The 27869-nt window shown below is 42.6% G+C and overlaps 1 protein-coding gene across 1 annotated transcript in view; it reads right to left on the reverse strand.

Moving 5' to 3' along the window:
• The window catches only part of RGS6 (regulator of G protein signaling 6), a 132746-nt gene that overhangs the window by 65132 nt on the left and 39745 nt on the right, over window positions 1-27869 (reverse strand). The window contains exons 2-6 of the mRNA XM_054971064.1: window positions 18165-18215; window positions 16650-16756; window positions 11495-11546; window positions 5175-5239; window positions 1178-1254 (exon numbers count right to left, since the gene is read on the reverse strand). Of these exons, the coding sequence (XP_054827039.1) occupies window positions 1178-1254; window positions 5175-5239; window positions 11495-11546; window positions 16650-16756; window positions 18165-18215 (352 nt within the window). The remainder of the gene's footprint in view (window positions 1-1177; window positions 1255-5174; window positions 5240-11494; window positions 11547-16649; window positions 16757-18164; window positions 18216-27869) is intronic.

Genomic DNA, 27869 nt, shown 5'->3' on the forward strand with positions numbered 1-27869 from the left:
ATTAGGAGTTTTTATTTATCCAATTATTAGGGTCCAGCACAGTTGGATTCAAAGAATTGTGAGGATAACTGGAGAAGGGGAGACCAATGTTACAATCCACTGTGGGTTCCCACTGGGGAGACAAAGCACGAAAAATATACTGTAAAAATTTTGTCATCTGAAGAGGGTTTCCCAGTTATTCAAATGACCTAATTAATAGACCTGGCGGTGGCACCCCCCCCCCATAAGATTCTGTTGGCCTCAGCACAGAGAGGAGAAGGAGGTGGCAAGTCCCTGGGTCCTCCTCCTGTCATTCTGAGACCCCTAATTTAAGCAGCATATGTGGAGGGAGTATGTTGCCTGGCAAGCTGCACTCACAGCTCCTCTTGGGTTGACTCAGTTGCCACCTGGCCCGTCTCACCATGCTCCGTGACATCCTAAAAAGAGCACGGTCTTGCCGAAAGCTGCAATGCCAGTATAAGGCCCAGTTCATCACTCACCCTCAGTGGAAGATTTTATTTATTTATTTATTTATTTATTTATTTAATTCGATTTATACTCCACCCTCCCCACAAACGGGCTCAGGGCGGCTCCAGCACCAAGTGTAGGAGAGGATCGTTGTTGGCAAGCCAGCTGGGTGGCAGGCCTTTCTCCCTCCTCACCACAGTGCAAGGGAGGTCCCTTTGCAACTGGACATATTGCTAGCCACAACAAATGCTGATTAACTGCATTATCTGGATAACAATGTGTCAGATGACAAATAAAATAAATATTAACCAGTTAAAAAGCAGCCAAGGGATCAGTTCAAAAAAACCTTTAAATTGGTTGATAAACAACATACATTGTTTTCTAATGGCCAAATCAAACACTGGCACCTGCTTCCCTCAATGTAAAGGCCACAAATATATATACATTTGAAATTACTTTATCATATGCTGCCTCAAATTGTGCAAAAAGAGTTTTGATACCAGAGTTGCACGTTCATGCGACTGATGATGTTGTCATAGAGATTCTCCTTGCCATGAGAGCTTTCCATGAGGTAAGTAGATTTTAACAGTAATGGAAAGTGGAGGCAGCCATACAGGAGCAGGCTTTTAGCAGCCTCACACTGTGGGGGCAGGGAACATAACCATGAATCAGCCTTAACCCATTCTCTGGCTATGCTCATCTGGTTGGCTAAACAAAAAAAAACACCTACTTCACTTGTGCTTCAGCTTGCATAAAGATGAATTCCCACTTCCTTGCAAAAGCTCTCTGCAGCCTTGCTAAGTTTTCCTAATGACGGAGAGAAATAAGGAGAATCACCATTTATAACAACAGTTGAGGTCCCATGTTGATCATATCAGCTATATAAACTTGAGACTTGTAGAATCACTCAAGTAGCAACGTTCTAAACCCTCTTGACCTGCCCAACTCTGATACCAATGAGTCCCTCAGGCTCAGATTTTTCCAAGAGTACTACATAAGTGATCCTGGAAAGAAAACCCCCCTTTGTGACAAACCCAGCTTCTTTGTCACAGTTCAGACATCATGTGAAACCATGGTTTAATTAAACCATGTGATTAGCTGAATGCAGGCCACTCCAGTAACTATGATTGGTTAGGGTTCATTGAACCAGAATCTAAAGTTATTTTATTTACCTCAGTAAGTCTTAAGTATAGTTTTATGTGATGTCTGAAAGCAGACAACTTTGCTTAATCTTAATTTAATACTGGCTTGTTCTCTGGCAATGCCTCCCAAGCAACAGAGAGAAGGAAATAAAATAAGATGTTGTCAAAATGAACCAGGATTCAGTTTATAAACAAATTAACCATAGTTAAAATTAACTGTGGTTTCATGTTATGTCTGAATGAAATCTATGTCTGAAGACTGTAGGATGCATAAAAACAATAAAAAGTAACAAGGCAATTAATTAAAGAGGATGTTCATGGTCAAGAGATAAAAGCTTTGGAGCTTAAAAATCGTAAATATGAAATAATAAATTGTTCTTAATCACATTTTTTCATGGCTCCTATTCGAACAATTCATATAGCCTTAACAATTCATGCATGGGGACACTTGGGCTTGGCATCAGAAGTATAGGTGTTTCTGCTGGTAATGAGAAAATCACTGATCTTACAATTATTTTTGCACCCCCTGTGCCTACCCCTAAATATAGAAGTCATCCCTAAGGAGAAAGGCTATGGTTTTTACTCATATAGAAGAAATACAGACTTGGAAAATAAAGAAATTTCCAAGAAACAGACAAACAAACAGTAAGGAAAGAAATCAAGAAATACACTGCAATCATATTTTCAATACCCCATCCACCCCTTCTTTAAAAAAGCAAGGGTTTCTATCTAGTCTCAACCAAAGCTCTTTTTAAAGCTGCACACAGAGTTTCTCTTTAATTAACCGGGCAAGTACAGAATGTTGATATGAGTGCTCATCATGTGAGATCTGTTCTTGGAAAAAATGAAAGATGATCTAATTGTCTGGCATTGTCTGATGATTATCACTCTCAATAGACTCTAGAGTACTGTCTTTAGCACCGCGCCTTCTCTGCATGTATACTAGAGCATGACCGCTGGCGGTGAATAGGTCTTTTGTTGCTTCATAAAGAACCTTTTATACCCAGCACAATTGACTGGCCAACAGTGAGCGAAGATTTACAACGGAATTGATAAATAATGGAAGTGTAAAATGTGAGAGAGTGAAAACACTGGAAAAATTACAATACAGAGTGTGAAGATTTTTATATCCCATGGTTGGTAGGTAGAGTCGATTGGCTGTTCTGTATGAGTTGCAGGGATGGAATTTCTATCTGCTTAGTAAGCCAAACAGAGTACCAAATGATGCTACAATAAATCTTCACAAAAGTTAACAGGGGCTACAAGAATGCTAGTGTATGCCTTCCTCTGTATTTTAAGGGTAATACCAGATGATTCCACTGTGCATGTAAAAATCCCCAGCCATGTTTGCCAATTGTAGCAAAAAAAGAAAGAAAGAAAAGAAAAGAAAAGGAAAAGAAAAGGGAAAAAAAAGAAAAAAAGGAGTTTTGTGGCACTTTAAAGATGAACAGATTTATTGTGGTAGAAGTGTTCATTGACTATAGCCTATCAGAAATGTTGACATTTACTAAGACACACTACCTCACAACAACAAATAATTACTGACATTTAGTGGCAAATGTTAAAAATATGATAAACCCCTAAGATTCAATATGGCTCAGGAGTGCCACCTAGAGCGTCTGGGTTCTTGGACCCCTGGGGCTTACATGAGAATAACGCTTTATCTTCCATCCCATATTGGGGCTACCTGGCCAACCTAATCCTTTTTGACAAAGGGCAACATGTTTAGGCCAGATTCCCTTTTTGTCATGGAAGTGCAGAGCATTTAAAATGAAATAATTCCCTGATTGAGCAGCAACAGTCCCTGGTATCAGAGATGGAGCTTTGCTTGAAATTGACTAGATCTGCTAATCAATCTTATCAAGAAGACTGGCTCAGGCTACACTCCATGGGAGCTTTGGACTTTTTTTGTCCCCACTTTGGAACAGCCTAAGATTTAGAGACTCCAAAACCAGTGGGCTAGGGATTAAGGATTCCTCCACTATGTTGGTACTGCAAGGAAATCTGTACATGCCCTGAGGAACCCGCTACATCGTAGGTAAAATGTACGCAGCTGAGCTAGCTCAACATTATTATTTTTATTTGAGAGACTCTGTGCTGTGTGATAGTGTGCTCTTTCCTGTGTTTATTTTGTCTTAGTTCCTACCCTTTTTGAATCCCCTCCCCCATTTTCTACAATAAACCTCTCTATAAAAACATTTTTTGGCTTCCTCAGTACAATGCATTTCTTAGGGTTATTTCTCTGAATCTCTTTCCTATGGGCCAGATCACTTGGGTGCCACATAGTTTGCTACAAGGTATTTTCCAGGGGCTTTACCCTGTTTCTTTGTTATTTTGCTACAACAGAACTGGAAGGGCATCATCTCAGCAGGTCAGCCCAGATGTTCTCAGGAGGAGGAACCTGAGCAGTGGCAACCATGGTCCTTTCCAGGAAAACCTTGGTCTAAGGGACTTCTCAGCAAGGAAAGCCACTTCCTCCTTTCCTAACCATTACAACAATCAACTATCCTTCCCTCCCAGAGACTTGTTCTTGAGCCATACACTATCTGATTAGACTAATATGGAAAATAGACTGATATTTTTGGCCCATAGTTGGAAAGACTACAGATGGACAAGGGGAAATCTTACAATGCTAGAGCCTGCCACCATTCAAAATGACAAGATCATCTCCCTCTCCTCATTTTCCTTCCATTTCCACACATCTTTCACAGGGTGCAATTTCACAGGTTTTTTATGGGATAAATTGTTGCTAACTGCTGACAGTTCAGACTGGGGGCTCAACAAAGGATGCCACCCACTCCCGTGTTACCTTTTACCCCCTCATTGCCCCTCCCACTTCTGCCCAGAGCAGTTAATGCTCCTCCCATCCTCACTTCCCCAGGTGTCTTTAAACACAGCATGCTAAACCACACATGATACATTATTTTGCAAGTATTTGTGCAAGAGTTCAGAAAGCCCTATTGTTCTTTTAAAATCAGGCTAAAAGCCCCTTTATAATTAGGAAAACTGAGGCAGCACATGGCATTTTCCCACTCTGGGAACCATTCTTGGCTCAAACACTGTGGGATTTACAGAGTGGGGCAGGACCTTTGACCTACTAGACCCCACCCACTGACCTACTGGACTCCACCTGTTGTTCTGTTTAGAAGCATGCAAGGGGTCTACTGTGACACTTGTTTCAGGTGCTGTGTTAGCTTCCCAGTCCATTCCTGCATCAATTACAGGTGAATGCTGATATTTACGAAGGGAGGCTATGAACTCATTCTACTGCCATTTGCATAGATGGCTTGTGAAGGTGTTAACTTCAACTGGCTTCTTATAAAGGAATATTTAGTTAAAAGAAAAAGGTGCTCTTGGCTATGCCTTCCCAACTCATTCTAATACTTATCTTCAAATACACATACATCTGAAACACTATGACTTCTGTTAAGAGCTGATGTTGCCCAAACCGACCATTATTATCAGATCTAATTGTTCAAGCAGCAGTAATAAAGCACAGATCCCACACCCAGTTTGCCATACAAAGAAAAAAAGCTCAGATTAGAGGAACATATTACACTTGAACTGTAAAAGCAGTATACCTACAGCTTCATAATCTGCCAGCTCCAGCCTAGCTTTGTTCTGCATAGTCCTCTTGCAAAGATAGATGGCTATGGATAGAAAAACAGCGAAACGCAGAATTAAGGAAAAGGTAATTGCGACTGAAAAACATCCATGTTGCTATGTATTATGATTCTAACCCAAAATAATTAAACTTGAATGATGGAAAATGAGGCTACATAGGAACAGCATGAATTTTCTCAAATACGTGCTCGAAAGGCATGCAGACTTTTGTAACCAAATCCAGTGCTTGTATTAGGGATGCCATTCCCCCTCTGGGGGTAGGGGATCCCCCCCACTCTCACCCTCCCACCTAGCCGGCAGGGGAGGAAAGGTAGGGGAACACTGCCCTGGGCACGCTCCTAGGGTGGTGTGATAATGTCACCTCTGGGGGTGATGTCACCACGCTGCCTCTGAGAGTGCTCCTGCACTTCTCAGTGGGCAGAATTAAACTTCCTAAAATAAAAATTTCATTGGGCCTTCTTATATTTTTTAGATTTAAAAAGCAGCCACAGAAGGACAGAGGCAAGGAGAGGGGGCTGCAGCACTGAATGAGCAGGGGAGAATAACTGTTTCCCATGGGCTGTTTGCCTAGAAGAAATTGTCACCATGACCTGCCTGGCTAGGGGAAATGCCTGAAGCAATAAGGGTGCCTGCATTTCTTCACTATCAGGTAGGGACCATCCTCGGCCCAGGGCAAGGGATCCCCTGTTCCCACCTCCTCCCCCTGACCCCACTTACCTGGCCAGCAGGGGGCACCCTTGGGTGGCGCGGCGTGCCCCTGTGCACTGCAGCAGGTCAGTTTGGGGCCGAATCGGGCCTGCGCCTCACTTCCTGGAAGTGACATCATCACGCACACGCACAAGTAAGGACGCCTAGCACCGTGGAGGGTGAGTGCCAGGTTCCCAGTCCCCCGCCAGGTGACTAAAGGGACCTGGCATCCCTACTATCAGGGCTAGTAGCAACATGGGGTGGCCTGGTTAAGGTAAAGGACTAAGCCCATTGCCTGCCTGTAACTAGGCCCTGATCTGAATTAGGGGGATGGGATGACAGTAATTGAAGGCTCAAAAATACACAGGAGGTTCATGGATCTCCCACATAATGTGTTCTTAAGAAAACAGACCCTCCCTCCCTTAAGTATATACTGCACATATTGTTATTACAGTGTGCAAGCTCTCTGGATAGTGCCCTAAACAAATCAAAATGCTGAACAATAAAGTGCAGGAAAATATTCATTAAATTAAACAGGAAGGGAATATGATTAATTACCATTACATGTTATTTTAACATGACTAAGTCAAATTACAATAGTTAAATAAAAGATTACAAGTGATTAACATTTTGTCTGCCACAATTACAGTAGCTGCATTCCATTAAGGAGTACTAGTCCTACAGTCATATATAAATGGGTGGCGAACAGGGAGGAAAAAATGGATTTTTGTGGTCATAAATTGGTTTTGGTCAGCCCATAAAAGAAACGCTTCCAAAAGCCTTCATTTTATGAGCCCAGGTATATTCATTTCCTTTGCCAATGCCACAACTGAATAGAAAAATTGATTTTATCATTTCAGTGTGAGAAGAATATAGCTCTAGAAGAGACAGCAATAACACACAGAGACAGCTAAAGATAACAGTGCTGACATATCACCTTTAAGCATTAGTACTCAGCTGTGCAGTCATTTAATACAGAATACAGTGGTTTATTAGATCATAAAACACTGTTATTTCTTTTCCAACACCAGCCACTAGTCGCTAATATAAACTTACCACCCTTCTTTTTTATTCTATATTATATATCAATGAAATTCCATTTTCATTTGCTAATGGATTGCTAATTTTGGTAAGATAACAGCTTATTGATCATTTAGACTATATATTAGTTGCCTAGACTATATTATTATTTATTGTACAACAGACTGGATTCAGCCACAGATCACAGCTTGACCTTTGCACAACATTAATCTTAATGCTGCTAGACGACATTAACCTTGAGGCAATATTGGATGTGTAGTCTTTAATACAGGGACTGTTTTTGCAGTCACCAATTTAAGTAAACTGCTATAGCTACATCAACTCCAGCATTAATTACCACATTAACTAAATAACTGTTCTAATCTATTTACTGTTTTTCATCAGTAACCTAGTGTTGAAATTACTGTTCTATTCATATTTAATAAATAAATGTATCTGTCTTCCCTGTCAAGCCTTCTCAGGAATGATGGCAGTTTTGCTTCTAGATGTGAACTGAGCCATCCAAAATCCCTAGTCAGGTACGTGAGCCAGAGCATTTTGACCTCTTATAGTTGCTCTTGCAGATGGTTTGGAAAGTTCTACTAGCATAGGACGCAGCTATACATCTTTTGTGGGTAGGAAGTTACCTGCAGAACCAGCCACCAGCTACTAATATATACTTACTACTCTTTTTTTTAAAAAAAAACTTGATATCAGTGACACCAGGGTTAACATAATATCTATTGCTAGAAAATTTAGGCGGACCCAAACCACAATTTCAATAAGCAGAAAGGTGCTTTCACCAGCAGAGGAGGGGATGACTTTCACAGAATTCCCAACTCACACTTTAGACTGCCAAATCTCACCCAGTGCTGCTCTTGGTCTTTCCTGAATCCCAAAGGAGACATTTGGGAGTGGGTGAGCAGCATTTGGAAGCTGGAAAGTGCCTTCGTAATAATTGTATCCAATCCTTAGGCCTGACAAACAGTAGAAGATGGCAGATGTGGAGACTTATGGAGTGGTGCTCGGTATCACCCATCATGATGAGGACAATGTATTGTCGAAGGCTTTCACGGCCGGAGAACGATGGTTGTTGGGGGTTTTCCGGGCTGTATTGCCGTGGTCTTGGCATTGTAGTTCCTGACGTTTCGCCAGCAGCTGTGGCTGGCATCTTCAGAGGTGTAGCACCAAAAGACAGAGATCTCTCAGTGTCACAGTGTGGAAAAGATGTAGGTCATTTGTATCTACTCAGGAGGGGTGGGGTTGAGCTGAGTCATTCTGTAAGAGTTTCCCAGGGTGTGGAATGCTAATGGCGGGAGGCTTCACTGTATCCTGAGGAGGTTCTTTTGCATATGGATTGGTGCTTGATGTGCTAATCTTCTCTGCAGGGCTATTACACAAAAACTCCAATCACCACCCCCGACAGAAAAGAGGCATAATGAAAACATTAGTGGATCGTGCAAGACGGATATGTGAGCCGCGCTTTCTCAATGAGGAAATTAATCATCTAAACCACGCACTTCAGGCAAATGGCTACTCCAGAAATGAAATCCGAAGAGCAATCAAACCCAGGATGAATCAAACAACCAAAGAAAAACAGTCTCCCACAGGAAAAGTGTTTTTGCCATATATCAAAGGAATTACTGATCAGATGGGAAAGCTTATGAAAAAGCATAACCTTCAAGCAGTATTCAGACCCACCCGAAAAATACAACAGATGCTACGATCAGCAAAAGACAGCAGAGACCCCCTCACCTCTGCAGGAGTATACCGTATACCCTGCAGCTGTGGACAAGTTTACATCGGGACCACAAAGCGTAGCATCCAGACAAGAATAAAAGAACATGAAAGACACTGCAGACTTGGACAGCCTGAAAAATCAGCAGTGGCTGAACATAGCCTAACTCAAACAGGGCACAGTATCTTATTCCAGGACACCAAAATACTGGACAACACTTCCAACTACTTTGTCAGACTGCACAGGGAAGCCATTGAAATTCACAAGCATAAGCAAAACTTCAACAGGAAAGAAGAAACCTTAAGAATGAACAGAGCATGGGCTCCAGTTCTGAAAAACACCAGGCCAACAAAACACTCCACACCCGACAATAGCCCTGCAGAGAAGATTAGCACATCAAGCACCAATCCATATGCAAAAGAACCTCCTCAGGATACAGTGAAGCCTCCCACCATTAGCATTCCACACCCTGGGAAACTCTTACAGAATGACTCAGCTCAACCCCACCCCTCCTGAGTAGATACAAATGACCTACATCTTTTCCACACTGTGACACTGAGAGATCTCTGTCTTTTGGTGCTACACCTCTGAAGATGCCAGCCACAGCTGCTGGCGAAACGTCAGGAACTACAATGCCAAGACCACGGCAATACAGCCCGGAAAACCCCCAACAACCATGATGAGGACACTTCTGGCATGATCAAAAAGTGATGTCAGCCCATGGGGGATGACACTTCAGCATTCCTAGCATCCCTCCAAAACCTTTGGTTTAACTTTAAAGTTTTGGGTAAATACTAGAGCATCGCTCAATGTGATGACACTTCTGTCGCCTAATGTGATGTCACTTCCAGGTCATGATGGAAGCAGCATCATTGCTTTGGGTGACACAGATGGCCCCCCTTTTTCCCCACCATTTTCATAGAATCATAGAGTTGGAAGGGGTCTTACAGACCATCTAGTCCAACCCCCTACCCAATGTAGGAACAGCTTAAAGCAACCCAACTAGTATCTGTTTAGCAACACCTTGAAGACGGCAAATGAAGGGGAACCCACCACGTCCCTAGGCAGCTGTTTCCAGTCTTTCTGCCTTCTTTCTGACAATCCTCTGTCAGAGTTTCTCCATTTTCACCCAGCAATGCAGGTATTGTCCCTTTCACCTTCCGTTTGCTGCTCCTCATGTATCGGAAGAACGTCTTTTGTCGTGGTCAGCCCCACCCCTCCCAACCACTCTCAGTCATTCTGAGATTAGGCCTCTCTGATGACTGCTCTACAGTGCTTGGCTACCCCTAGATACTCTTCTTTGGATGCATTTCCTTCCCTCCATTTCTTGAACATTTCCTTTTTCCTCCTTAGCTTATCACAGAGATCTCTGTCCACCCACATTGGCATCATAGATCATCTACTGCATTTCCATCTTGCTGGAATGATGATAGCTTGAGCCTGCAACAGCTCCTCTTTTAGGAAAGCCCACCCTTCACTCGCTCTCTCCCCTCCAGCATTCTTGTCCATGGAATAACTCTCATCATATCTCTAAGTTTATTAAAAGTTTGCCCTACTAAAATCCAACCTGCACATTTGGCTACAAGTTCCCTTGGTACCTAGCAGCAAAAGAAATTTCAGGAGGATGTGTGATCACTTCTCTCTAAGGATCCCACCACCTTTATCACGTCAACCAACTCTTTCTTGTTGGTTAATATCAAGTTCAGTATGGCCAAGCCCCTTGTAAATTCCTTCATCATTTGAGAAAGGAAGTTGTCGGCCGGGCAGGTCAGAAAATTGTGTGATCCTGGACACGTAGCAGAGTTGATCTCCCAGCACATTTCAGGGAAGTTGAAGTCTCCCATAACTACAAGGTCATGTTTCTTGGCTACCCTATTAAGCTGCCCAGAGAGGGCAGAATCAACTTCCTGGTCAGGTGGTCTATAACAGACCCCAACCACAATTCTACTCACCTTCCCTCCCTTATCTTCACCCAGACACTTTCCACTGGGTGGTCACTTTTCTCCTCCAGTAATTCCTGACAATCAAGCCCTTTCCTCACATACAGCACTACTCCACCTCGTCTACGACACTTACTGTTCTTCTTGACTAACCCATACTCATCCACTACTGTATTCCACTCGTAATAATCATCCCACCAAGTCTCTGTAATGCCTACTAAGTCATCTCTTTCCATCTGCATTAGTAGATCAGTAGATTCCTCCTTATTGCCCAAGCTTTGGGCATTGGTATATATGCATCAGAAGCCTTGCAATATTCCCCTCTTTGACCTGGCCTCTCCAGGTAGGCCTCTGGTATTTGCTCTCCCTATTCCCTGGAATTACTTTGCCAGGTGTCTCCGTTCTCCTGCGATGTCCTTTTAAAGCCCTCCCAAGGAATCTCCCCAGATCCCTTCCAAACACATTCTTTCCTGCCTGCCGCTGTTCAGCTGAATGGCTGTAGGCAGCAGCAGGGGGTGGGAAGAGTTCTGCCCCCAGCAAGCAGCTGGTGATCTTTCCAACTCTATGCTTACTAATTTGATAAGGGAACTTCCCGACACTAAATTTTCTAGTTCTAAACACAGTCAAAAGTCAGTGTAAAGTTGGGCACCATTCTTTTCAGAGGATACTTTCAGATGTCTCAGAACTGGTCCTACAGAAGGGCTGCTAGCTCCAATGCTATACCCTGTAAATTCAAACACAACCATAGGCATGATACATTTGGAGGGAGTGGTTGACGGGTGCCTAAGTTCAGCTTTAGAAGATTCAAGGCTTCATTTATTTATTGTAAAACAACAGTATTGCTAGAGATACATGTACATATAACATTTAAAAATCAGACCACTCAAAATTCTCACCATAGTCTGTGTTTTCTGGTTCCCAACAATTTGAAGGCCAAAAGTAGGGAGCCTGAAAAACAGTGAATTATATTTTATCATTACAATGCAAGCACCCAAAGTACAGATGAATATTATTCCTAATATTCCTATTCTGATTACCAGAAAGTGGACTATGGTGGCAATTCTGAGCACAGTAAGGCTGCTTAAATCCCATTGAAGTAAATGGGATTTAAGCAGCCTAGCTGTGTGCAGGATAGCAATCTTAGTTAGGAATACCAATGATTAACGGACATCTCCATCATATCGACCCATTCATTCTCACTTAATACATAGGAAACTGAAGCAAGGTCAGGACAGTTAGTAATTCTGTGACATTTCAACATTTTTTACTCAGATTGTTAATGGCACCCCAGCCTAATGATCGTTTGTTTTGTCCTTCAAAACTGTGGCACCATTTCCACTTACCCTGAGTTACCTCATTGTAGCTTCGGGGCAACTGAGGTAAAGCTAATAAGCATACCCTCTTGTTAAGAACACATTAGAGGGCTGGCATTGAATGTGCCTATGCTGTTGTTGCACGTACATGACAGGTGTGTCGACTGGACTTGATGTGTCAAGAGGTATGCTGTCTACCAGGTGCTCTCATCCAGGATGTGACAGAAAGTATAGGAAGACGCATCAAGCCCACAGTTTATTATCCCTTCTTGCTGATCCATGTGGGAACAAACGATATTGCCTGGCACAGTCCAAAACACATTAAAAGAGACTATGTGGCTCTGGGTAAAAAGGTTAAGGACCTGGTAGTGCAGGTTGTGTTTTAGTCAGTTCTTCCTGTCGAAGGCCATGGTTTAGGAAGGGGGAAAAGAATTCTGCAAATAAATGACTGGCTACGTAGATAGTGTCATCATGAAAGATTTGTTTTTTTGGACCATGGCTTACACTTCTGTGATGAAGCTCTTCTATTGAGATATGGTTTGCACCTCACGGGGGTAGAGAAAAATGTGTTTGGTAAGAGCCTTCCAAACCTGATAAGGAGGGCTTTAAACTAAATCCTATGGGCGGTGGGAGGGAGGGCAGGAAGAAAAATTCAAAGCCTATAACTGGAGATGAGAACACTGAAGATTTGCAGGGAGCGGAACACATGCTGGGAAACATTAACTCGCAGGTAAGCACAGAAACAAAAACCTCAGGGCATATAACACATGGATCGCGATGCCTCTACACAAATGCGAAGAGTATGGGAAACAAGCAGGAGGAACTTGAAGTCCTAATACAGGAAAGGGATTATGACATAATAGGCATTACTGAAACTTGGTGGAATGACACTCACAATACTAGGATTGAGGGATACAACTTGTTCAAAAGGGATCGACAAATAAGGAAGGGGGAAGGAGTAGCTTTATATGTAAAGGAGATATATACTTGTGAGGAAATATATGCATCTGAGCATGGAAGTTCAGTTGAGAGTCTCTGGGTAAAAATAAAAGGAGTAAGAAATAATAGTGATACTATGGTGGGGGTCTGCTATAGACCACCAAGCCAGGCAGAGGACTTGGATGAGAAACTCCTAGACAAATTACACAATTCACAAAGAGATGGGACACAGTAGTCATGGGAGATTTCAATTACCCAGATATAGGGCTGGATCGAGGGGGGCAGGGGGGGTAGCCTGCCCCCGGCACTGCCAAAGGGGCGCCGGGCGCAGCTCCCAGCCACCCGGGAGGCTGAGCACAGGGTTGGGAGACCCTCACCAGCCCTGCTGATGGGGTAGCTGGCTTGCCGTGTGTGCAGGACCACCCAGCCCTGCGCTCAGCCACCAGCACGGCAAGCCAGCTGCCCCAGTGCATGCCCTTGCCACCGCCGCCGCCAGCTCCGTGGCTCACTGGGTGCTGGGGCAGCCGGCTTGCCACGTGGGTGGCACAGGGCAGTGGGGAACGCAAACCGCGCAGAGGGCCTCCTAGCCCTGTGCTCAACTGGCCGCGCGGCAAGCTGGCCGCCCCAGTGCCCAGTGAGCCACGGAGCTGGTGGAGGTGCGGGTGTGCGCTGGGGCAGCTGGCTTGCCGCGCGGGTGGCTGAGCGCAGGGCTGGGAGGTCCTGCGCGCGTGGCAAGTTAGCCGGCCACCCCAGCACACGCCACTGCCAGTTCCATGGCTCACCAGGCGCTGGGGTGGCTGGCTTGCCACGTGGGCAGGCATGCCTCCCGCCCTGCGTGATGATGTCACGAAAGTGACATCATGACACAGCGCCGGGAGCACGCACACACGCGGAGCACCCAGACAAGGTTTGCACCAGGCGCCCGCACGCCTAGATCTGGCACTGCCCAGATATCTGTTGGAAGTCTAACTCTGCTAAAAATGAAAGGTCAAATAAATTCCTGACTTGTCTTGCGGACAACTTCATTTTCCAGAAAGTGGAGAGGGAAACAAGGGGTTCTGCTGTCTTGGACCTGATTCTCACCAACAGGGAAGAAAAGTTGTGGGCAGCCTGGGTAGCAGTGACCATGTAATTTTGGAATTTACAGTCTTGGAGAAGGGAAAAGCTGTACAAAGTCAGACATATAGCCTGAACTTCAGGAAAGCAAATGTCAATAAACTTAAAGTTATGCTTGGCAGAATCCCATGGTCAGAAATACTTAAGGAGAAGGGAGTTCAAGAGGGGTGGGAGATTCTTAAAGGCAACATATTGAAGGCACGATCACAAACGATTCCTATGAGAAGGAAAAACAGGAGGAGCCTAAAGAAGCGAAGGTGGCTCCATAAGCAGCTTTCTAATGAATTGAGCAATAAAAAAGACTCATTTAGGAAATGGAAGGAGGGTATAACCAAGGATGAATATAAACAAATAACCAATGCTTGTAGGGAGAGCATTAGAAAAGCTAAAGCTCAGTATGAGCTTAGGCTAGCAAGAGATGCTAAAAACAGCAAAAAAGGGTTCTTTGCTTATGTTCAAAGTAAGAAAAAGAGCAAGGACATGGTAAGCCCATTGAAGGGACAGGAAAGTGAAATTGTAACAGGTGATGAAGAGATGGCAGAACTGCTCAATTCTTACTTTTCCTCAGTTTTCTCCTGTGAGAGAAATGGTGCTCAACATGGCAAAAATAGAACACACGAAGGGGGAAAAGAGTTACAGCCTAGGATTGACATAGGGGTAGAACATAAACACCTAGTGCCTTTAAATGAAACTAAGTCCTCAGGGCCAGATGAATTGCATCCGAGGGTACTAAAAGAACTTGCAGATGTAATTTCTGAGCCTCTATCCATTATTTTTGAGAATTTTTGGAGAACAGGCGAGGTGCCAGAAGATTGGAGGCAGGCAAATGTTCCCATCTTCAAGAAGGAGAAAAAGGAGGATCTGGGTAACTAGTGACCTGTCAGCTTGATGTCTATTCCTGGAAAAGTTTTAGAACGAATCATCAAACAATCGGTCCTTGAGCATTTAGAAAGGATGGCTGTGATTACTAAGAGCCAGCATGGGTTTCTCAAGAACAAGTCATGCCAGACCAACCTTATCTCTTTTTTTTTGAGAATTTTACTACCTTGCTGGATCAGGGGAATGCTGTAGAAATAATCGATTTTAGTAAGGCTTTTGATAAGGTTCCGCATAATATCCTTGTCGACAAGTTGGTAAAATGTACTTTGGATCCTATTACTGTTAGGTGGATCTGTAATTGGTTGACAGATTGCATGCAAAAAGTGCTTGTTAATGATTCCTCATCTTCTTGGAGAAGAGTGACAAGTAGAGCGCCTTAGGGATTGGTCCTGGGATCTGCTCTGTTCAACATTTTTATAAATGATTTTGATGAAGGAATAGAGGGAATGCTTATTAAATTTGCAGATGATACTAAATTGGGAGGGGTAGCAAATACGGTCGAAGCCAGAGTCAGGATTGTGTGATTTTGGGCTGTATCAACAGAAGTATAGTGTCCAGATCATGCAAAGTGATGGTATCACTCTACTCTGCTCTGGTTAGACCTCAACTAGAGTATTGTGTTCAGTTTTGGGCACCATATTCTCAGAAGGATATAAACAAGCTGGAACATATCCAGAGGAGGGCAACGAAGATGGTGAAGGGTCCAGAGACCAAGTCCTATGAGGAAAGATTGAAGGAGCTCGGTATGTTTAGTTTGGAGAGGAGATGACAGAGAGGTGATATGATAACCATCTTAAAGTACTTGAAGGGCTGTCATATAGAGGATGGCGCAGAGTTGTTTTCTGCTGCCCCAGAAGGTCAGACCAGAACCAACGGCTTGAAATTAAATCAAAAGAACTTTTGGCTAAATATTAGGAAGAACTTCCTGACAGAGCAGTCCCGCAGTGGAACAGCTTTCCTTGGGAGGTGGTGGGCTCTCCTTCTTTGGAGGTTTTTAAGCAGAGGCTAGATGGCCACCTGACAGCAATGCTGATTCTGAGAGATCGTGAGAGGCAGATCATGAGAGGGAGGCAGGAAGGGTTTCAGTACTTAGTTCTTGTGGCCCCTTCTTACATGCCCAGAGTAAGGCTGATCACAACCTTAGGGTCAGGTAGCAATTCTCCCCAGGCCAGTTTGGCTAGGGATCGTGATGGAGTTTTGCCACCTTCTGGGCATGGAGTAAAGGTCACTGTGTGTGTATGTGTGTGTGTGGGGGGGGGGGAGATATTTGAGAATTTCCTGCATTGTGCAGGGGTTGGACTAAATGATCCTAGAGGTCCCTTCCAACCCTGTGATTCTATGATTCTAGGAAAAGGGATTAAGTGCAATGCAGAGCATGAGATCTCTGTGATAAATATTCTATATGCAGAAGGTCCCAGGTTTATCTCCATTTAAAAAGCTGGGTTAGATGGAGCACGATTTCCTTAAAGAAAACACTTAACAAGAACAGGGTATCTAAATCAGTACATAAATACATATGCATTCCATTAGCTTCAGGAACACTGGCTGGTTACAACAAAAGGTAATCATTTCTATACTAACATCAAACAACTTAACTCTTTGAAAACATACAAGACATGTTCAAGGCAGAGGCAGGATCCCTGATCACCAATCCTATTATTACTCTTTGAAAAGTTCAACGTAGGAAGGTGCATGGTAGGAACGCTTTGTTCCTTTCCTCCTACAGAAAACAACAGACCCTTCACAGTAAGGAGAATGCTTGGCCAGTTCGTAATTTAAGTTCTAAAGAAAATAGCTTTCTTACCTGAAAACGATAGAAAGTCCCATCATCCTTCAAAGTAAGCACATGATCTGAGATTGGAAAAATATATCCCTGTGCTGCTATGAGACTTCCCAGGTGTATTGCTTCAGCTGTAAATTTATTAAAAAGGGAAGATTATCAAACAGTTATGCATTACAGCAGAGATAGTCCATATCCAAGGTTTTGGTGGTAGGACCCTGCTTGATGTCTGGACAATTTCCGTCCATGACATCATTGGCAGGCTCAGAGAACAAGATCATGCAAAAGTGGTAGTGCTTTGCCTTCCTCTACCAACAGTTTCAATCACAGTGGAAGCTTCTTTTCATTATCCAGCCACCATAGTCTGAACTGGGCAAGTCTTACACACATGTGGAATAGAGGCCAACACAAGGGCCAAAAACACAGCCCAGGCACTTCCATCCTTGTGGAAGCTGTTTAGAACAGAGGTAACCAAAGCACTTCACTGCAAAATGAAACCAGTGGAATGTCAGTAATGGATGTGGGGCAGGAGAGGGGAGGCACAAAACCAAGTTTCAGACCTGGATGTTGCTGATGGGTTTTCAAATTCTATATAGCCCAGAGAATCCATAAAGACATTCAAATAAGTCTAAATGTTTCTCAAGAAGGCATCCAGCTGTAGCTGCATAACTATGAAGAACATTTGGTCCTTTTAGAGAGGAGACTAGCCACTCATATCCATATGCTGCTGACCTGATATTAAACACTATCTCATAAGATGTTTTGCATACCTGGATGCCCTTATCTTGGTTACATTTTCATATGAATAGGGGGGCTTCTGCATTCTCTTGATTGAAGGCAGAGTACGCCATGTGGAGCCCTACCTGTGTGAAGCCTTGTTGGGTGGGATCCCCCCCCTCAAAAACAGGCAGGGTGGTAGAAGATTGCATGAATCAGGTTTACACACACTCCTGCTTCACACCTTATGTTCAAGAAGAAGGGGCAAGAACATGCCTGCACATGAAGACGACTGCCTGCCTGGTAAACAAATAAGCCAATCTGTCGTTTGATCCATTTGGTTTTCTAACCTACATTCTTTAAAGATTTGCTAAAGTCCTATAGAATACATTTCTAAAATGTCTCTGCATTTGATACACACTGAAATAAACAGGACAATTTCCCAGCATTAGCAAACTTAAATATTTTGAAGGCATAGTGATACTCTATAATTCAGTTTCAAAGTGATGAACAGTCCAGTAGAGTTCTGAGTGTGCTTTCATATCCCTATTATTCTCCCACTTTCTCCTCAACTAAAGTATGCAAAGGAGAATTCAAGACAGCATAAAAAGGGTATTCACAGCTATGGCATCAAGCAAACTAGAATCTCAGGCCTCCTTTCATGTTGTAGGTCTGCTTCCTCAACCTACTATCAACAACATTGTTGAAACTTAGGACATTTTTGAGGATATCATGTTATCACAATATTTTTAACTTAAACTCAAAACCTGTAAAATTCCACAGCATATAAAACCAAAGTACAATATAAAAGCCCTAAATTACCTAGATCTTCAACATTCAGATTCTTCATAAGCCACTGTACTATGTCAGCACCTGAAGAAAAAAACAAAACCCAAAGCCATTGTAATACAAAAGGACACATGAATCATAAGGAGTATGGACAGCAGTGGTGGTGGACGTCCCTATAGAGAGGGGCTGCATGTTCCATCCAGTCAAGTCATTCCCATTATCGATTTTCTTGACTCCACTGAAGCAAAGCACCTCCTCCCTGTACCTGGCTATGTCTGTAGAAGATGCCTATCACTCATAACTAAATGGAACCTTCACGTTCAGAGGCTGTATGTTTATGTTTACCTCATTTATACCTCACTTTTCTCCCCAATGAGGAACCCAAAATGGCTTACAAGTGGGGATTCAAACCTGAGTCTACCAGATCCTAGTTTGGCACTCTAACCACTCCACAATACCTTGAATATTAGATACTAGGAAAAAACAACATAGCTGCCATCTTGCTATGTTTGTAAACTTACTAGAGGCATTAAACTGACCTTTCTTGAAAAAGAATGCCAGATTACTCAGAGACAGGAGAAGTGACTTGCCCAAGGCTACAAGGTACGTTCAAGGCAGAGGCAGGATCTGATCCCTGCCCACCAATCCTATTATTACTCTTTTGACTTGAATTTGCTGCTACAATATTCATTCTGTATAAGACAAACTGAAGGCGAGAGACTGAAGTGCTGGGGTCTCAAACACCACTCCTAATCAGCAGTCCTTTGACCCAATGGCCATTGCAGTATCACATACTCTGAACTGCTCCCTCTTCGCCCAGCCCAAACTCCCCATGTTTGCAGAGACAAAAGGACAAATTCTCCAGGCAATGCTGCACTCAGTTCTTCATCAGGGAACACAACATATAATTCCATAATTATTATTTACAAAACAGCAAAAGAGATTGTCATCATTCCAAAACAATTTGAAGTTTAAGATTTGTAAAGCTGGGTCAACAAGCCCCACAAACCTCCAAAATTAGAATGCCATCCTTTCATTTCTTGCATTTTAAAAAGCCACTGGATTCCTAACAGCTGCCAAGAAACCAGGAGATTTTTGCAGTGGCTCCCCCCCCCCCCCGCTTTTGTCAACTTGACGGATTATCTTTCTGCTGACTTGCCAAACCATTAATTATCACCTGCCAAAAATGATTATTCACCCTTGGGATAATGACAAGCTGTTCCTCCCCCTGTTAATTACTGCCATTGCTAATGCTCATGCGTCTGACTAACATTCATCAAGAAGATGGACATATCCTTGTCCCCACCCCCAGCCGCCATTAATCCAGCTATATAACTTTAAAAAGATGACATTGGCTTCTCCATATGGTATCCCTGTGTATATGAGTTATTTTTAAAAACAGCCAGACAAGCATAATTTCTGCAATATATTCAGGGCTGCCTAACTACCAAATTCCAATGGGAACTAATCAGAGATTTAATTTTTCAGAAGCCCTCAGCCTCCTTATCTCTTAACCACCAGGGCAAATGATCCTTTAAGACTGATCTTATCTGCCATGATCCATTTTCGTATCCATGTGTTCCCTGTTCCCCTGAACATGCTCTTAATATTGCTAGCTGTGATGCTTTTCTTAACCATGTGGGAAAGCAACATTTATAGTGCATTCTTAAACAGAGTAACAGCTGTGCTCTCCTCCTGGTGGCAGGGTGAGGAAATGGCTGCCATGGAGACAGTGTAGACAAATGGCTGCTATGTAGATGGGAAAAGCCAAACGTTCCCAAGCACACAGCAACCATCCAGGCTTTACTGAGATATTTCTCAAAAATTTGAAGTAAAGTAGATGTGAGAAAAATCAAAGAAAAACCAGACAAACCCCAGGAGGTGCATGAATGTACTTTGGAGAAGAGCGGGGAAGCTTCTCAATAGCATTGAATCCAGGACAGATAACACGTGTGGAAGTCAGCTATAGTTCTTTGCTCTTATTTGCTCAGGTATTCACGCTAGTAGAAATATTTGTTATTTACTTATTTCTTTTCTGTTTTTTTCATAGTAACTTAGGTGGGACCCTGGGGGTGGCCGTCAGTGATGGCATGACTTCGCTTCCGGGGAAACCAGAAGTGATGTCAAACCTCTGTATAAATCATTGGAAATGCTATGGTAAAACCACCGAGTTTCTGATGATTCCCAGAGTGGACTGATGTCACTTCTGGGTTTCCCCCGTCCTGCTGCCAGCTTGTTATTTTTTCCTCCCACTCCCACTCCATGTGGCAGCAAGAGATAGGAACTGGGTGTGGGAGTGGGGGCTGACAACCCTGTAGAAACTCAAAGCATATTAAAACTGAATTACACAAATCAGACAGCAATAAAATAGAAACACTATAATACAATGCATAAACTCAAATTCACAATTATTTTTATTTAGTTAGTTAATTTATTGTCTGCCCTTCTCACTGAGACCAAAGGTGAACAATGATCCAATAAAGTAGAGCTCACAATTCAAGAAAACTGAAGTACAGACAGTATAATACATTTAGTAAACAATGTAGTATAAAAAGGGGAGTAGGGAATAAAGCTGTCTAAAAGTTTCACAGGCAATTAAATTAAGATCTGATTCCCTAAATAGACAGTGCTCTTCCTGCATTTCACTGCATCTCTGTTCCTTTTATGAAAATCCCCTCCTGAACAACTGTTTTACAGAGTGTGGGAGCCTTCCTTACCTTACCTAGGGTTGTGCAGTCCAGCATTCATAGAGCACTTATATAGCCAGATTTATACTGATCCAGCATAATCTGGCTATGCTGGTTCAAATTAGAGGATCCCAGATCAGATCTAGGAAGCTGGATTCTGATGGGTTGGATTAAAACAAGTTTATTCCGCCAATTGCTGCAGGCTGGCTTCTCCAACCTTTTTTTCTTACCAGGCGTGCAGAGGGGCAAGGCCATCTTCCTCAGACCATGCCCTCACGGCTTTCCATGCTTCCAGCTGGCTCCTCTCCTAGCTTCTCTGACTGCTTCTTCCTGTTCCCTGCTCGCTTCACACTGCTCTCCTGCTGTGGAGCTTGCCTTGGTGCTTTGAGCAACTTCACACCACTGCCCTCTCATTGCTGCTCTGCCTCTGGTATCTGCTTTTCTCCACAAGGGACATGGATTCCCATCCTACCTCCATGCTTAAGCTCTAAAAGAGTCTTTCAAGCTGCCACTGGCTGTCTTTTTAAAACTCCGCAGTTTGTCTGGCAGCTTGGTGAGCTGCACAAACCTCCTTGCTCAGTTTGGGATTCTCTGGTTTGATGCTGGTTCCCTTGTAATTTTGGTTCTGTTGGGGTTTATTGGTTTACTTGCATTGGGAGCGGGAATTGCACTGAGACTGGCTTTTGACCTGGGGTTGTCTTTGCTTAAGGTTTTGCTCTGTCTGAAAAGCCTTGGAAATGTTTCCCCCATAGGAAACAACAGAGAGTGGCTAAGGGCACCATGTTCAGGGACCCATAGAATTGGACCCCGGGGTCCAATTCTTAAAACTTGTGGGGAGGGGGTTAGTGGACTGGAAGGAGTAGATTCCCTGCAAATTTAGTGGATTTTGCTTGAAAAATCCTCCCCCAGCCCTCTGGATATTCTTCTCCATAGGGAATAATGGCTGGATAAATTTGGGATTTCAAGAATACTGAATTTTCATGGTATCCCTGATACCCAGATCCAGATTGAACTGAATATATTTTGGTGCACACCCTTAACCTTACCTTACCTTACCTTACACCAGAATGGAGTTTATGCATGTGCAAAATTTGCTATTTCCCACCTTATGCTCTGTATAGATCCATTTCTTTGCAAAAGACACTAGCAATTAAGAGATGTGCTTATTCCTTACTTTACTGGACCATGTCGCACTGCAACAAGCCATTCTTTCCAGAAGCAATAGGTGGTTACATAACATTGACAGAATCATGAATCTGATCATGAACTGTAAGGATGCCCATTCGTCTAACAAAGTATTGCAGAGACAGGATAACAGCTCTATAATTCCAGCCATTTCCTCTTTTATATATTAAGCCCCAATGTTCCTTATAAATGGTACCTTGTGTTTTCTAAAGACAAGTGCCTGTCAGGATGACTAATACCAAGGCAGTCAAGGAAAGAGAAAATGAAATGGAAAGATCAAGTCTGAGAAACTGGAAGAAATATAGATTTAATGGACTTGAGTCACTACAGTAAGATTTACCACTTTTGTGCTCCACCTAAAGCAACCCACTACTTTTATGAGGACTGGGTTATACTGCAAAGTCCATAAGAGAGCAACCAAAATTGGCTCTCTCCTTCACTGCTCCTTTGGAATATTATGTGGAACCACTGAAATGATACAATCTGCACTGGAAACAGTACACTGAAAATGTACAGGACATTAAATAATGTATTAGAAAATGCCTCAGTTCTGAGCAGTAAGTGTAGAAAATTCAAGATTTTGAGCAAACTGCTTACCATTGTATGTAATTCTGAAAGGTCCAGCTAGTAATGGCATGTAATATAGATGCATGGTTAGATTAAATATGTGTGTTTGGGGTAAGCTATGCTTTGTATGCAGAAAGTCCCAGATTCAGGCCCTGAAACCACCAGCTAAAAGGGTTACAGGTAAGAAAGCTGCAAATTGCTGCAATTAGATTTTATGGAACCAAATGGCAAGGTTAGGATTGGGAAAGTGAATTGGAATTAGATGGGGGGTGTTGGGTTGTCCTATAGGAAGGGAAGGTTAAACTGACTATGCTATTAGAAACTCTCTAGGATTAGGTGACCTTTGCAGTAAGTTAAGGTTGATTATGGAATTTAGATACATCCCAGGAGGGATAGGCTGTTTTTATATGATGTGGAACTTATTTGTTAGGCTGTCACCATATGAAATACCTTTATTGGAGATACATCTTGGATTAGAATTGTTACTATCCCCTATTGCTGGCGGGATGTTGTCTGGCAAAGGCGGTGGGTGTAGGGAGGATGGACGGAATGGAGCTAGGCATCCCAGTCCTCTGGGGCAAAGGGAGATATGGCGGTGGGACATGGTCAAAGTGGAGAAGGCCACAGAGATGCAGAAAGGCTCGGTCCCCTTCTAATCTACATCCCATCCTGAGACACGCAGGTGATGGAGCTAGGGAAGTAAACCCCCCTTCGACACTGATGTTGTGCAATGCCAGGTCCATAAATAATAAGATCAATACTCTTTAAGATATGTTTGCAGAAGCCAATATGGACCTGGTATGTATGACCGAGACCTGGGTGAGGGACAGCGAAACGGTCACCTTGGGTGAACTGACCCCCCCCCAGGTTACTCGGTCCTTCACCAGTCTCGAATGGGAGGTCACGGGGGGGGGCATGGAAATCCTTATACAAGAGGCTTTCTCCTTCAAGCCGCCCCCCAAGATCGCTGGCATTGATTGTGTGGGACTTGTGTGGAATGCCGAAGAAAGTTTGGCCGTCTGTCTGGTGTACCGACCACCTAGCACACCAGCAGACACTCTGCTGCGCCTACTGGAGGTAGTTGCGGGCTGGGCCTTGGAAATTACTGCCTGATATTCATACAATTCACAAAGTTCACAACAACCCGGAGACAGCGCTAGTTTCTTCCTCAGTGTGTCGAGGACTTTGTGAACGGTATGCATATCATGCGGTAATTTCTACAGTGGACGACATCCACACCCCAAGGAAGTCCTTCGGGACGAAATCTGCGTCATCCCATAGCCAGCCCCAGTTCAAGCTTGGAGCGTACTGAATATCATCTGCTGTTTGTTTACATACCTGCAAAAGAAGAGCAATACACAAGACATTTTGGAAATGTTATTATGAATAAGGATTTACCTTTTGAATGACTCAGTCCCAGATCTACTGTTGCGATACCTTGATTTGTTTTAGGGGTACAGTGCTGTATTTGAACAGTTGTATGAAGTATGATTGTTGACAATTTTGTACACCGGCAGTGATTTGCGCAGTAAGAGTACTGTATTTAGCATTTTAATATTTTGCAACTTTATACTACATCAATTAATACATTGTGTATATATATATCCTTGTTTTCCTCCTGGTGGGATTTTCCTTCACTTGGCTGCATAGGCCCTAACCAGGGGTGCCTCGTTTTTGTATAGCCGAAGTAGATCAGCAGTAGACAACACCCAGCATACATGGGCTGGTTCTCACCCAAGAAATTGAGAAGAGGCCAGAGCTAGCAGTGTGGAAGAAGGAAACGGGTACATTGTATCCACCGTTGTCTCCCAGACCCATGCTGCCACCAACTGGGCTTGAGGTGAGCAGCTGGGGCTCTGTTAGTGTTCTTGGGACTCAGCTTTCTTCCAGTATGTTTGGCCAAGTATGTTAGCAGTCAGACCTCTCCTCCCGCTCAGGGGCAGTTTATAGATATGAAATCATAAACACCCTTCCTCATACAGCATAAGTGCAAGACACTGCTTTGCTTGAAATAAAAACAAAATGGATGCCAGCCAGGTAAGAGCCTTCTAAACGGGAGTTAGAGTGTCTGACTAACTAATGGTCTCCTCCATGTCCTGGAAAAATGTGTAATTTAGGCCAATGAGGTCTCCCAAGAAACTCCTGACTAACCTCATCCACGCCCTGTCTCCCCTCCCCCCCCCCATTTACCCTGATTAAGCACCACCTACTGCTATTCAGCAAACCTGGTAACTTTCCCCATCCAGCACTCTCAGAGCCATCAAGCCTTTTCTACCTTATTATCTGCCTTATTATCTGCCTTATTATCTACCTTATTATCTGGAAAACCCCTCAAATTATTGTTTTGGGGTGAGAATATCAGCTCAACCCAGGGAGCATTTTGCCCCATATCTGCACTCCCTAGCCACCCCTCTCTCTCTCTGGATTCTAACACAAACTCCCAAATTCATTTGGCTCTTTTATTCTCCATAAAATGCTGGTCGTTTCGGTCCTGCCTCCATGGTCCTGTCTTCAAGACTGGAAACTGTAGCCTTCTCTGAAACAGCTTTCTCCCCCTTTCCTCCCTGATTTCCTCTTAGCCTTGTATGTGTGCTATGTGTGATGTTTGTACAGTTGACATTTTATTTCTCTTTTTAATAAAAACTTCTCTGGTTGAACATCTGGCTGGCTATATTTTGAGAGTTCTCCAAGAAAATAATCCCTGTAAACATAGGTGGAGAATCCAAGTTACCCCCTTTTGCTTCATCTCCTTTAAGCTAATTTCCCCAACTAATTAGGAGACTGACTATTTGGGTAACAAGTACATGCCTCATCTCTCTCCTTCTCTTCCCTTTTGTTTGCTGACATTTGCTCATCTCTCTCCTTTTTTTGTTTTTGGTACTCAGGCCTATCTCTAGAGAAGACAATGATTGGAATAGATGGACTTGTGGTCTCTCTTCATATGTCCATCTGAATAGTCTGCAGAGCACAAGGAGCTTTTGCACGAGAAGCAGCAAGCAGACTTTAAAGTTTTGCCATTTCCTATACTCAGTTCCATCCTTATCAATGGTCTAGAAGCAACCAAACATAAGATGGCAGTAAAAAGGTGAAAAGTATCTGAAAGCAGGCAACTGGCAAAAAAGCAAATAATTGGGACAAAATAACAGAGACCTCATTGCAACTGAAAGATGAAGCCTTATTGCAGAATAAGCTTTCATGAGCCAGAGTTGACTCGGTCAAATGCATAAAGAGGGACAACGATCCTGTAAAGGACTTATAGCAGTCAACTCCCCAGGCCCACTACATCATTGGATAAAGGTATGATTATAAAAAAGGCATGTTTATGCAGATGGCAGTAGGACTTACTCCCTAGTTATGGGGAAAAATTGACTTACTATTTTTTGAGTCCAACTCTATTATATCCAGGCAGAAAGTTACCCATTTGTTCCTGGTGAGTACAGTACATGGTTTCATGTATAACTGGAGTATTAGAATCCTGGGAATCTTATGCTTCCTTTTAAAAAATGTTTGTGATCCTCATGGATGCTATGAATTTTGTGGAAAATCTGACTGCATTTTCTACCCTAATAGCCACATTTTATAAATGCAATCAAAGCTTCAAGTGGCCATTAGAGGGCATCCCAGTAAACAGAGACTGTTCCATCAACCAATATATCCCTAGAGGTTTCATATTTCAACCAATATATCCCTAGGCCCATGTTCGAGAGGACAAACATTTGGGGGGAGGTCTGTTTTTAAAGGACTTATTCCTACAGAAAAATAAGAAGTTTGCGGAGGGGGGGGGAACCTCTGGAATATTCTCTCTTTTGGAATTTGTATATATATAAAGCATATAATTATTTAAATGTGACTAATTTTGTCCACATTGAATATGCTATAATGTATATAACCAAAGAGCAGCCTGTATTTTTGACTTTATTCAGCTTAACACAATATACATATATGTTGCAAGCCCTATTATTACTGGTATAACATATTTTGCTTTCTTTTAAACATTTTATTATATTATATTATATATTATTATAAAGGCATACAAATTTACAAATGTACAAATAAATACAATCATCATAGTCCCGTGAGGATGATAGAAAGAGGTCCAATAAAGTTTATTACCTATACTTAACACAAAATAAAATCTCTTGCTGAACATTCAAAGAAAAATGAAATCAGCTGTGGCTCATGAAAGCTCATACCCTAACACAAATTTTGTTAGTCTTATAGGTGCTACTGGACTCTTGCTCTTTTCTACTGCTACAGAAGACTAGCACTCATCTTGATCTAAAGAAAAATGGGAGAGAGTCTGTTACTATGTCAACACAGGAATTTGTGCAAGCTGTATAAAATGGGGATCAAAGAGAACAGGATTAAGTTGCTATATTGGTGGTACTATATCCCTGCAAGACTCACACAAATGTTTAATTCAGTATCTAGTAAATGTTGTGATAAGAAGACTGGCATATCTTATTGCATATCTGGTGGAACTGTTCGGAGGTCCAAGTATACTAGGACAAAATATTTAAATGTATATGTAAGATACTGGCTAAGCAGATAAATAAAAAACATGAGATTGACTCTTTTAGAGATGTTATTTCCATCAATACCATATAGCTAAAGAATACTGTGGCTAAATATATTAGCAGTAGCAATAATTTTAAGCTAAGGGGATTCTCCCAAATATGCATGGATGGCTTAGGAAAATATAGTACAGAATGTTTATAAATAAATAATTTATAAGAAAGGGGAAAAAACTATTGACAAGAAATATTTATAGAACAATGGTATCCATTTATTAGTTAGTGGAATCAATGCTTTATTTACTACAAACTTTGTGTTTTCTATTTTCCGCTTTTATTTTTTCCTACCTCTCAGAGGTAGGTGAGGGGGAATCCTACTCTTTATATCAAAGTGCATTTGTGTGTATTCTCATTCCTGCCAATTCCTATTCACCTTTGAAGGACCTGTAAACTTAATGGGTCGCTATAATAAAACCTTTTCAACCAAGACCCTGGAGTACTTGCTGTGAGGGGTTTGGGGATATATCTGTCATGGACTGACATTCCTAGAACTGACAGAATCTCTGTAGTTTGTGTTATGCCATAACATCTGAAAATGTTTCATACAATTTTCCTATATTATGTACTGAAATTACTGTTCATGTCAGCATGAAAAAACCCATCACTTGTATCTGAAAGTGCAGTAATTGCATCAACTCTCACTATCAACATGTGATAATTGCTCCATTCACTACCAGCAAGATGATGGGGGTGGGGCATAGGATGTGTGAGCAATGAGAGCTCTC

This window comes from Eublepharis macularius, chromosome 2, assembly GCF_028583425.1.
Source record: "Eublepharis macularius isolate TG4126 chromosome 2, MPM_Emac_v1.0, whole genome shotgun sequence".
Classification (NCBI taxonomy): domain Eukaryota; kingdom Metazoa; phylum Chordata; class Lepidosauria; order Squamata; family Eublepharidae; genus Eublepharis; species Eublepharis macularius.